The 13,240-nt window shown below is 41.5% G+C and overlaps 2 protein-coding genes across 2 annotated transcripts in view; one reads left to right on the plus strand and one right to left on the minus strand.

The window, feature by feature from the left end:
* Positions 1 to 13,240, minus strand: part of LOC148666183 (antigen WC1.1-like) — a 648,305-nt gene that overhangs the window by 549,253 nt on the left and 85,812 nt on the right. The window lies entirely within an intron of this gene.
* LOC148666241 (CD5 antigen-like) overlaps positions 1 to 13,240 on the plus strand; it is a 191,635-nt gene that overhangs the window by 171,216 nt on the left and 7,179 nt on the right. Inside the window, exons 2-4 of the mRNA XM_088632906.1 lie at positions 10,880 to 11,194; positions 12,837 to 13,064; positions 13,139 to 13,237. Coding sequence (XP_088489032.1) covers positions 10,880 to 11,194; positions 12,837 to 13,064; positions 13,139 to 13,237 — 642 coding nt within the window. The remainder of the gene's footprint in view (positions 1 to 10,879; positions 11,195 to 12,836; positions 13,065 to 13,138; positions 13,238 to 13,240) is intronic.

Below are 13,240 nucleotides of genomic sequence, written 5' to 3' on the forward strand. Positions count from 1 at the left end.
CAACCCACTAAAGCTCAGCAGGTATGAGTTTGGGCAGTAACTGGGTGAGAGACTTCCTGGGAAAGCTGAAGTTGCTTCTGGAAGAGGTGTTAGTGGGGCCAGCAGGGGGAGCTCACCCTGCGATCTTGTGTGGGACCTAATGCCCCAGTATAGTGACGGGGATACTACACTGTAAAAAGATGCTGTGCTTCAGAAGAGATGATCAAAAACCACAGGGTGTTACTCAAAAAGAGTAGGGCTGTAACCCAAACTGGCCAAACTATCCTCATTGCTTCCTCCCTCTGCTATCCTCCCCACTGACAGCTGGTGTTACTATTTTGGAAACAGACAAAAAGACCTGCAATGTGTTAATTTCCTGGCGTTTTACCAAAATTCACAAATTATGTGTCTATTATTTAGACACAGACACAAACACTCAGACCGGGAATTTTTCAAATTTCCCCCAAAGTGCCGCTGGTGTTGAAACTTGCTGCTTTTCTTGAAGAGCAAAACATTTGGCACCCACCCGCATGGACAAGATCCCTGCAGCAGAGAAACATCAGCGCAAAGACCTTCATGGCTTTTTCCGCAGCAACTGATTAACGGGAACACAGCCTGAGCCAGTTAAGGCTGAGGGCATAGGGGTTAGTTTATCGGTTATGCGGAAACATCTGGCGCTAGGAGTCTGGAGTCGCTAGGTACTGTAAAAAAAAACATGTGCCAGTTATCATTAACTGCAAAAACAAATGTGTCATAAGAGCCTTGTCCTCACAGCTCACTCATATATGTGCAGCCAATAGCATTCGACGTGTCAGCTGTTACAAAGCGGGTTAACACTTGTGTCACAATAACACAGACGGCACATGTACGTCACCTGTATGTTCCAGCCAGCGAAGCTGGTCTTTTCTTTGCGAAGCGAAACACAGAGGAAAACTTTTTTTTTCACTTAAATTAAACCAAACAGCGGAAATCATTTGGGATTACGTGGGACAAAGAACGCAATTTTGGGAGGGGCAGTTAGATAATGCACACAGCTAAGACTGAAGACTCACATGTGAATCTAATATTAAAGAAGTCACATTTAAGAAGTAACGCTGAGCTGTAAACAGCTTGATAGCAAGAATCCAGAGTCACTTCGTTTAACGGCATCGTCCCAGTGTGACGTCACAATGCCGGTCACGACGACATTTAATTCAAGTAGGGCAGCTGCGTCAGCATGCGTAGGCTGCAAAGGAACACAGTAGAGGTTTATTCCAGGCTGAAAACAGAAGGAGAGAGGTGTCACCGTTTCTTTTCTTCTCTTTCCAGCCTGATGACATGTACACCATGAGCCGGTTAGACTGAATTTTGTGAAAGGACGTTAGTTCAAACATGAGCGATTGTTCTGGAAAATCATTTTTGAACAACTACATGGGGAACTTAACGAAATATAAAATAAGACAACTTGCTTCATAAAAGCAGTAAACACCTTGTTCATTCTAAGCGGAACCAAATGGTGTTATTAAAGCCATAATTGATCCTACTCCAGCTGCTCATTGTAATCAAAAAGAAAAGGAAAAACTGAATATGATGTAATGGCAGTTAGAGAGATTTATGTAAGAAAAGCCAATATTATATGTGTGTGATCAAGAAGAAAATAAGAAAACAAGAAGGAGAAAAATACTTTTTCATACTTTTTTTCATTTCTGCTTATCACCTGCCAATGCAGTTAGCATGTGAAAGAGGATGACGTTAAAGAGAAGAGAGAGATGGGCAGATTACAGCATGTGTTGACAGATTTGAAGGGGAGATTAGGTGTATTTACAGGAAGCAAATAGCAGGAAGACTGTGCCCCCACTAAACCACACCACACTGTGACCACAGGAGACAGGAAGCTTTTCTCAGCTGCTGAGGAGCTCAGTGATCATGGCCACTCAGGCTCAGAGGCTCTGGCAGCAGTCAGGTCTGAGAGCTTCTCCTCATACTGACACTGGAGCTCTGAGAGTCAGCCTCCATTCTGACAGGAACAGCCCTGTACTGGTCCTCAGACACACTCAGAGGTCTGTGATATTAATAAATATGTCAAGACAAGATCTCACTCTATTGTTAAAATGGGATATTCTAGCTCCCTCAGTCACGTGGATATCAGACTGAGAAAATCATACTGGCTGATTATAGTCTAATGAAATAAGAATTTCAGAAGAAGAAGTGATCTGCTATCCTTAGTGGGTAATTGAAAAGTAAACTGTAGTGCCCCCGTTTGTCACCAGCACAGCTATGGAAATTATTTGTGCCAAAAATAAAAGTGAGGTTGATATTCCAATTTGATTTTTTTTCCGGTATCTTCGCTGGATTGTGTTATTCTGGTGGGCACTGTGCTTTATTCCCAGAATGCTTGGAATTCTAATTGAATGGTTGGCAATGTTTATACATTTCTGTGCTTGGATGGGGAATAGTTAATATCATAATTATTATGATCAAAATACATTTTTTTTAGAACTATCCAATTCTCATGTATATGCTTATATTGTATTTCATATTTTTTATTTGCTTAGTACTGTAGCTTAAGTTTTCATTGAACCTCAAAGTTTGGTGGAGATTTGACTGTACTGTAGCCCTGCTGTCTGTCATATCTGTATCTGTATCTGTGTTTCCTCCAGTGAGACACAGAGCTGCTCCTGTCTCTCCTCTCCTCCGCGCTGCTGGGAGAGGAAACAGTGATGTGTCTCTGATATATATGGAGAAGACTGAAAGGGCCCAGTGTGATTGGCCGTCCCGCCTGTGTGAGAGGTTCCTGCTGTCAGTCTGAAAAGGCAGTGCTGTGTGTGATTGGCCGGGCGGGGGGCTGTGTTGTTACTGGGGGTCCAGGGTGCGGAGCAGTAGCTCAGTTGCCCTGTGGGCTCAGGGGTGAAGACAGGGGTCTCAGCTGCGCTCTGTCCTGATGACAATGGAGAGCTGCCTGTCCATCTTCTCTCTCGCTGTCCTGGTGCTGCACAGCTCAGCCAGTAAGTGGGACTCAGCCATTTTATTATTACTGTCAGATGTACAGTATGTAAAGAGCTAAGTGTGTTAAAGACTGAGGTATTATTGAGATTCCATTTTATTATTACAGACTGTGGCTTAATTAGAGATAGAACTCTTATGAAAGAGAAAAGTATTTCTACTGAAGGTGAGATCTTTAGCCTGAATAATTATGTCACACAGGTGTAGTATCATTGATATCATGTTTGTTAAATAGAGAATTATCAGAGACTGGGACATCACTGGAGGTAAATGTGTTGTAAAAGACTGGAGTATTTTGAGCCAAGGACATTTTAAGGTTGGATAATACAGTAGTTATGTCATTTTGTAGAGTGGAGTAATTTAATTGTAGGAACTTTTCTGTGCATACTGTGTTAATAAGAAGACTATTAATTACCTTTTTTATTAAGTAGTGTGTTTGTGCCAGGGGTTATTTGACATATTTAGATAATTGTTGCAGCATTTCTAGAGACTGGGATAGTTTTATCACAGAATCTTGTCAAATTAATTACTGAGGAAGCCTGTCTTTGTTATGGGGTGTTACTGGACACAGATACCACCAGGGCAGAGTGATAATACTGTCCAGTACAGAACGCAAGTCCTGCTACATAGCACTGACTCTCCTAGAAAAGTAGATTGTTAGTGAAAGTCTTGTCAGTGAAACACAGTCAGCACCATTGTTGTTTTAGTTATATACAGTAATTTCATGAAACAGGAGCCCCTAGTTTGGTCTTACAGCTTCTTGTTTTTCAGAACCATTTATTTTGCTGCCATTATTCCTCTTTGTGTGTTCAGACAGTCTGGGGTTCCTGTCTTGTGTCTGTGTGAGATTTAATTGCAGGTATTTCCTTTGGGATTATGGGATTTGTTCAGCCTGGAGTATTTTTTTAGAGGAAGCTATATTACATAGGAAGACAATTGTTTGTGATCGAGGGATATGAAAGAGATACAGTACAGCTATGTTTTTTTACAGTGTAGAGAGCTGCTTATTTTGAACATTAACACTTTAAGACAGTAGCTGGTTAAGAGAGACAGGGGGACCGGAAAGTTAATGGAGTCTGATGAACGTTCAGAAGGAGGACAAGTCCCAGTTCCTCACACTAACACCCCCACCACTGCAGCAGCCTCCTGGTGTATCTGGGGGCTCTGACCTCCTCATCTCTAGTGTGTTAGAGACAGCAGACGTCAGGACAGCCTCTTCCTGCAGCTCCATCACTGGGGTCGTCTGTCTCTTCTGAAATGTGTTAATGGTTGCCGGTTTATAGCCCTGAGGAGCTTACACAGAGGTTACACAGAGGAGCCCCATTTCCTCTCAACACCAGACTCACAGGAAAATTGTCTTGTGTGGTTTTGTCTCATGTGGTTTAAAGAAAAGAAACGCAACGTCTGATGTACACCATGTACACCAGGTTTGCTGTGTTTAGACATTAAAAGGGACAGGCTGTACTATAGTAAAGGTGGCATTCTTTACTCCTTCAGAAAAAGCAGAATATCAATTATTTTTAGAAAGTGGAGTCTTATTAGTCACTGAGGCGTTACAACAATAATTTAACACGTAGAGGCTGTACTGTAGTAAAGGTAAAGGATAATGTGTAGAAAATATGTTTATACAGTATCTGACTGATGATTCAATGATAGCTTAATCATTTTGTGTTTTGAGGTTATTTAACTGTATGCTGGGTATTATTTTTTATTATATTGCGGTGTGTGTGATAAGTGTTTTTTTTTTCTTTGTGGTGTGCATTTGGAGTGTATAATGTATAAATAATGCAGTGTTTTAAGCTTTCATAATGAAAATGCAAGTTTGGATAATGAAAATTAAGTATACTTAGTTAACAGGTAAATGCTAAAAATACAATAGGCACACATTAACATGTCTCCAGAGCAAAAGAAATGTATGAATGTAAAGCAAAATCGATACTACAAATGAATTGTCATATATAATGGAAACAATATATATTCCAAATATTCCTGAATGTGAAGGTTTAAAAACAAATCTAGTTAAATATTCACTGGAAATTGAGTAGGTACTGTACATGCTAATGTATATTTTAGTATAGTATGTAAATCATCTGTTTATTATAAAGGTATTGTACTGATTGCATTTTCATTTTCAAATGGGACACTCAGAGCAGAGTGATTCATCTCTACCACATACATACAAAGTGTTACCATGCAGTTATTATGTTTGGGACCTAAGACGCAGATAAAACAGTCAATCTGTGGAGTCTGCATTTAAAATGCATACTCAAATGCAAGTTTTTAAGCCGGATAATGAAAATTGAATATTTAATTAATATTATACAAGTGAAATATTTAATTTGCCTGTCACCACCAGTTGAGAATCAGGACCAGAATGTCTCAGGACAAAAACACAAGAACATGGTTGGTAAACATATTTTAGTTAAACATACAATAAACTTATCTTATACATTTGGAATATGCTGTGTTTTAAATGGAATTCATTCTGTGAGTCATATATTAACATCAATAAGCTGAAAAGACTTTGTTAAGTGAAAGAAAAACTGAATGTAAAAAATCAGTATTAAAAATGATTTGTACTACAGTATATAAGGGAACAACATTGCATACTGCAAACTGAAAGTGAATGAATGTTTAATCTAAAAAATATCTAGTTATATTTTAACTAGATAATGGTTCATTAATGGTATATTTAAGCACAATCTATAAAGCACTTATCTGTTTGTGAACATTTTTGTACTGTTTCTATTTTGTGTTTTCTAAGGTCTCACTTTCAAATACAACACACTAAGTAAAGAGACACATCATTAAATCTCACTTTATATCTCTTACCTTATATGGACAAGCAGGCAGCAGCCAGTGGTATCATACAGTTTTTACATATAGGACCTGAGACACAGATACAACAGACCATGTGTCAGTGATGTAGGCTTCTGACTCCACAGTCACTGTCCACTGCAGTTACCACAGCTTCCAGAAACCCAGGAACACAAGTCCTAGAACTCTGACATCACACATCCCTGTCCAATGTACTGATCACAGCTCTCAGAGCACAGTGGTTAATGTCTGTGTTCTGAGAGCCATAGTCACTACGGTTTTTATGTCCCCTGTCCACTATAGGGACTATAGCTCCCAATACCCAGGAAGAAAAAGTCTCAATCCTCTGTAGTCATAGTCATGCGTATTTATCTCTCTTTCTCCAGGCAGTTCTGATGTGAGGCTGGTGAATGGAGCCAGTCCCTATGAGGGGACAGTGGAGGTGTATCATGGTGGAGAGTGGGGGACAGTACGTCACTCTGGCTGGGATCTGGATGCTGCTGCAGTGGTGTGCAGACAGCTGGGCTGTGGATCTGCTGTTTCAGCACCAGGAGGAGCTCACTTTGGACCAGGGTCTGGATCAGTCCTGCTGAATTGGGTCAACTGCAAGGGGTCAGAGGCTGCGCTGAGGGACTGTGGAAAACAAGAAGTGAAGCAGTATAGCCCTCCTCCTATGATGCTGGAGTGAGGTGTTCAGGTAAGAGACGCAGACTCTCTCCAGTCTCCAGCACTGAGGAGAATTAAAACTCATCTATTTATCTAGAGTCCATTATCATGATCCATCTGTCCATCCTCCCATTCTTACTGCTCCTGTCCTGCTGAGAGCTGTGACAGCACCCCTCAAAGTCACTGTGTGTCTTTTCTCCTTCTGGATTGTATTTCCTGCAGTGTGTAGAAAAGATATTGAAAACTGTCTGAAACCCCCAACCCCACCTGTATGATTCCTGTTACGTTTTACAATTGACCAATAAAGAGGCCAAAGGACAGTGTTTGATCATAAGGCTGTAAATCTACAAATAAATTTACAGTATGTGACCGATAGATCTGTATAAACAAATTTATTCTTGGTCTTGATTTGAAAACTCCAGTTTGTCCTCCTTGTAATTCATCAGGATCATTTTCACTTACAGTTCTGCTGTGTCTCTCTTACTTCTCCCTTTTCTCTATTTAAATTCAGATTCAAAGAGCTGTATTGATCAAAGAATTACAGCATTGACATTGAACATCAGTTGCTTTTCTCTGATATATTTACAAACATAACAACAATGACCGCATTCTGTGAGATTGAGTGAAACAAATTAGTTACAACAATATCTAAAAACTATAGAATAAAAACAATATGACTGATATGTATTCTCAAAATGTAATCTATTACAAAGTAGAGGAGATCTCTCAGCTTCCTGGTCCATTTGGTAGTCAGTATTGATCCAAGGATCTCATCCACTGTTTCTTCAAGAAAGCTGGGATATCTGGTAACCTGTTCCATATTCCTACAATCCTTTAGCAAACTTGCCCTCAGTTCTCAGTGTACATAGAGTATGGAATGTTTTAAATACATCATGAATACATTCACATTCTTAAAAAATAACTAAAAAATCTGATATAACATCTGTTTCTCTAGGGAAAAATGTCCCTCTCCCTCTGTTTTATGTTTTCCAGGGTTGAGGTTTCAGAAAATAAAAACGCTTTGTAAGTTAGTGTCAAACCCAGAAGCCAGCTGCTGTATACAGGCAGCTATTTGGATGAACACAAATAAAGCCTTAATTTCCAAAGTAGTGTTTAATTATTTACAGAACAATAAAAACAACCCAAAAACAAAAAAAATAAAGCTAAACATTTGAATGAGCATCTTCACATGAAGGAATACAACAGGCAGTTAAGCTGCTTACCAGCTCTTTAATATCTTTCTCAAAAGTGATCAGTCCCTTCCTTCTGCTCCCATCTCATCTGGGAGAACTGCTTCCTGATTTTAAATGTCACCTTACAGGTGACTGAGGATGGCAGATCAATCTTCATGGGTTTGACAGAAATCACAATCTTGTCTTGTCTCCACATGCTCATCCCTTTACAAATTAGAAAATAATATGTAGGCAATGTACCTGAAATAAGGTCACATATGCACACGTCTGTAGCCAATATATACTGTAAATACATGAAGAATAATACTGTTTCTATTAATCTTAATAGAAGTGAGCTTCGGTAATTGAGCCTATACTTCCTCAGGGTCTGTTTCTCTTTACTGTGTCTTGCCCTCAGCTAGTGTGTGTTGTCATATTGTCCAGAGTGTCTGTCAGTGCCCAGGTCAGACAGTCCTGCTCCAGCAGTGCCAGACTGTGACAGTCCTGGTCTTGCCCAGAGTGTGTGTCAGTGCCCAGGTCTGACTGTCCTGTTCCAGCAGTGTCAGGCTGTGACAGTCCTGGTCTTGTCCTGAGTGTCTGTCAGTGCTTAGGTCAGACAGTCCTGCTCCAGCAGTGCCAGACTGTGACAGTCCTGGTCTTGCCCAGAGTGTGTGTCAGTGCCCAGGTCTGACTGTCCTGTTCCAGCAGTGCCAGGCTGTGACAGTCCTGGTCTTGTCCAGAGTGTGTGTCAGTGCCCAGGTCAGACAGTCCTGTTTCAGCAGTGCCAGGCTGTGACAGTCCTGGACTTGTCCAGAGTATCTGTCAGTGCCCAGGTCAGACAGTCCTGCTCCAGCAGTGCCAGGCTATGACAGTCCTGGACTTGTCCAGAGTATCTGTCAGTGCCCAGGTCAGACAGTCCTGCTCCAGCAGTGCCAGGCTGTGACAGTCCTGGTCTTGTCCAGAGTGTGTGTCAGTGCCCAGGTCAGACAGTCCTGTTTCAGCAGTGCCAGGCAATGGGGAATCTTTTCTTTGAGTATATGACATGCCATTCTGCTTCTGTGAATTTGGTGATATGGATCAGTTTTTTTTTCTTCTGTATTTATTAAGTCTACATCCCTAGCTACACTGGGAATCATGAATTGTAAGAAGCAGTTCGAAAATGGATGGATGGATTTGTGATCAGTTTCTATTTTTACTTATTCTACAGTCAAATGTGTTCCACAGGTGGCATCTTCAGCACTGTGGTTATTGCTATGAACATGTGGAACAGCTGGAATGAGGGTGATAGTTTGATTTGTAGTATTACACAAACTGATTAATTTAGTGTCTCTGATTTTCATATCTTGTATTTGCCCCAGCGTAAAGGTAATGATGCACTGAACACCTTCTTTGGAGGCACATGTTAGAGCACAGAGGTGGAGATTGATGATTTAGAGTCTTTGATCTTAATAGAGTTTAACATTCATCTACAATTATTAGATGTACATGTATCTACATTATTTCTGGAGGAAAACAATCAATTTAAAACAACATTCAGCCCTAAAAGATTTTTTGGTTTAACTATCTGATGTTGACCTTTCAGATTGTCTTCTGACTCTCCTCTCTTTCATTTCATTTTTATTTATATCCTATTATCTACTTTTTTATCTATATCTATCCTATTATCTATATTCTTATTGAAAGCACTCTGCATTATTGTACAATTGATTGTAATAGTGTATGTATTTCTAAAATGTAATTTTCTACGCCAAATTGTAGGTGTAAATCTGTTTATGAATGGAACAATAAGAAGTCAAGATTTAAATTGAGAATCTATCATATTTATTTTTTCACATGAAGTTGGTTTATTTTCATAGGGTAGTAAGTTTAATTCTCACAGGCACCAGGTTCAGTGGCAGTGAGCAATGAGCTGCACTATGAGAGATTACTGTGAACGGACACAGTCTCTGCTCTGGGAGAGTTGAGGTGAATCTCAAGAACACCTGGACCTCAGTGTGCGACTCTGACTTTGACTGGCAGGATGCAGAGGTTGTCTGTCGGGAGCTGGACTGTGGGGCTCCTTCGGTGATACACAGAGGCGCTCATTTCCGACAGGGCCAGGGTCCAGTCGGGTCAGAGCAGTTCCAGTGTACAGGACAAGAGTCCAAGCTACGGCACTGCCCCACTGCAGCCAGGCCAGAGCAGAGCTGCTCCCAGAGCAGAGCTGTGGGTCTCACTTGCACAGGTAAGATAAGATCACTTAACTAAAGGCAAGGTTGTTGTCATTTGTGAGTATTGTAGTATTTGTGAGTATTTGTGGGTATTGCAGAGGCAGTGTATGAGACTTGTGTAGGACTAGTGTAGCACTGATGTTGGACAGTCCCTGTGTCCCTGGAGGTCACATCTTAATTAATATCAGCTGTGGACCTCCAGTTGGCCTATATATAGGTAAATGAGAGATCTAGTGAGACATGAGGAGCAAAATAGATTACCAGTGTCCAGGAAAATTATTTGATTGAGACTTTGTTTTTGTTTTTATTTTTATTCATGTCTTGGATTTGTTAATTTTAGTTGTTTTGAGTCAGATTAGGACAGGGAGTTAGCCGAAGACTTTTCTTTTTGTGTTTGTTGTGTTTTCAGGTTCACAGCTAGTTACTTTTTTAAATTTTTCTTACTGATAGGACCTCGCATATAACTGTGATATTATTTAACTAACGTTGTATCTGAGATTGTCAAATAAACTAGTACTCTGGTTTGTTTTTTCAAAAACAGGCACAAGTGGTGTTTGTTTTTGTTTTTTTTTGCGGCTCATTGTTAGCCACAACGGGCACACCTGCACACTCTCTAAGTTTTGGGAAGGCTAGGTGGGAGCATAACACAACGCTCTTCTTCAGGTCTAAGGCTGGGGTTGTAGTGATGAAAAATAAAAGTGAAAGCCTTCAGCTTGGAGGCTGATGATCGGGCAGTATTTGTTCTGCGTCTTCTTCTCCTGGTTGTCCTTCCTGGTTTCATCAGGCCTGGAGCAGGGAGCACATTGTCTCCTGTGAGCTTCACATCACTATCTTAGGTGCTGGGAAAGCTTGGCAAAAATAAAAAGTAACACATCTTGAAGAAGCCTTAACATGGCATCACAATATTTGTTCTTAGTCAAAGCTTTCTGTTGGTCTCTCGGTCACTGAGAGCTGGATGTTACAGTTTTTTCATCTTATTGATTTTTTTTTTATTGTTGTATTTCATGTGCCCTGTTATGGTGTCATGCTGATGAAGTTCTCTCCTATCTGCAGGATACACAGGGTTCAGGCTGGCGAACGGCTCGGACTCCTGCTCTGGACGAGTGGAGCTGCAGTACGACAGTAAATGGGGGAGAGTGTGTGATCAGTGCTGGGACCTCACAGATGCCAGTGTTCTCTGCCAGCAGCTGGGCTGTGGGGAGGCTGTAGCAACACCAGGACAGGCCTGGTTTGGACAGGGCAGTGGACCAGTATGGGCTGATGTGTTTGATTGCAGGGGGAATGAGAGCCGTCTCTCAAACTGCTCTGTCTCCTCATGGGGGAGAGCAGTGTGCTCTCATGGACAGGACGCAGGAGTCATCTGCTCTGGTGAGAATGCAACCATCAAACCAATTTACATCTTGATAATTAAACATGTTAACTACTAAAAATATATGAACTCGGGACATGCAGCCATTACATGCAGAATTTAAATGTGATTTTGACACATTGCTGGTGCTCCACTTCCATCAATCTTGAACTTGAACTTGAACTTGAACTTTATTGCCATATGTAACCGGTACTGGTACAATGGAATTCTTACTTACAGAAAGTCTCTCGATTGTAAAACAAGTGTAAAAAAACAAAACAAAGTGCAAACAGTGCATCAAGACAATGTACAAACAAACAATAGACAATGTGCAAGTAAACATGCAGGCAGTTTGAATGTAAACAATACAGACGTGTAAACAATGACTGGAGACGTACAATAAATAAATTACAATGAGGTAGATGGTGATGGTGTGGGTGTGGTCCGAGGGGGATGGCTAAATGTGTTCGCCAGTCTCACTGCTTGTGGATAGAAGCTATTGAAGAATCTAGTGGTAAGTGTCCGTATGCTCTTATATCTCTTGCCTGAGGGCAGTGGGGTGAAGAGCTCATGCCCTGGGTGGTGACTGTCCTCTGTGATGGCCAGAATTCTACCACGGCAGCGGTCCTCATAGAGCTGTTTAATCTCGGTGAGACTGCAGCCGATGATCTTCTGGGCCATATTGACCATTCTCTGCAGTGCCTTTCTTTCTCGCGAAGAGGTGTTGCCATACCACACGGTGATCCCGTTGGTGAGGACGCTCTCGATAGTGCAGCGGTAGAAGTTCACAAACACATGTATTGGCATCCCCCATCGCATCCCCCAATCTGTTGGATCCTAGTGAAAAATTGTCTTTTAAATTGAAATTCCAACCGTTTTCTAACAGCTTCATCCAATTTAGGGTCATGGGGGAGTTGGAGCCTACCCAAGCAAACAACAGGAGAAAGTGATACCAGTCCATCACAGTGCACACACAGACACAAACACACACCGATACCTGGGGCAGTTATCCCAAAATCTAAATAACCTGTCAGAATGTTTCTGGACTGTGGTAGGAAATCCATGTGAACATGGGAAGAACATGTAGGTCATTAGTGCTGTGAGGCAAGCAATGTTAACTACTGCACCACAATGCCATCCAATAAATGAAACATGATGTCCAAACATTTTGTTGAAAAACTGTTAATAATTAACATTGGGTGGAGTGGTGGCTCTGCGGCTAAGGATCTGTGCTTATGGCTGAAAGGTTGCTGGTTCAAATCCTGTGACTGGCAGAGGAATCCTACTCTGTTGGGCTCCTGAGCAAGGCCTGTAACCTCAACTGCTCCAGGGGTGCTGTACAATGGCAGATCCTATGCTCTCTCCCTGTCTGTGTGTGTCTCATGGAGAGCAAGCGGGATATGTGAAAAGATAATTCCTAATGCAGGGAATTGTTTAGGGTTAATAAAGTGATATTATTATTATTTAAAAACAATGCTTCTTGAGGTTGAACACATGGATGTGTCATGTTAATTTTACCAAAAGATAACGATGAAATCAGTCAGGTATGAACAAATTTTCCATCCTTTCACCTGGACAAAACAAATTCTCCATCTCCGTGGGCTGGTTTTATGGTACTGATATCTGACTGACAATAAAACGTGATGTTCATTTATTTTTTAGATTCATCCTTGTCAGCTCTAGATGGTGGAGTCCAGCTGTCAGGAGGAGAGAGTCACTGTGATGGCCGGGTGGAGGTTCACTACAACAGCACCTGGGGGACACTCCTCCAGCACTCCTGGGGCTACAGAGAGGCCTCTGTGGTCTGCAGACAGCTGGGCTGTGGCTCAGTGGTGCAAATATACAACTCCTCTCTGTATGAGACAGGCGACAATGCTGTGTGTCTAACAGGTATTCAGTGCTCTGTAGTACAAGTCTATAACTCCTCTCTGTATGGGACAGTGACAGCACTGTGTGTCTGACAGGTATTCAGTGCTCCGGGGACGAGTCTCACCTGGTGAACTGCAGTTCTCCACAGACAGTTAGCTGCAACACTGGACAGGATGTTGCCCAGCTCTGCTCAGGTA

The sequence above is a fragment of the Lepisosteus platostomus genome, chromosome 5 (genome assembly GCF_059453375.1).
Source record: "Lepisosteus platostomus isolate fLepPlt1 chromosome 5, fLepPlt1.hap1, whole genome shotgun sequence".
Taxonomy (NCBI): Eukaryota; Metazoa; Chordata; class Actinopteri; order Semionotiformes; family Lepisosteidae; genus Lepisosteus; species Lepisosteus platostomus.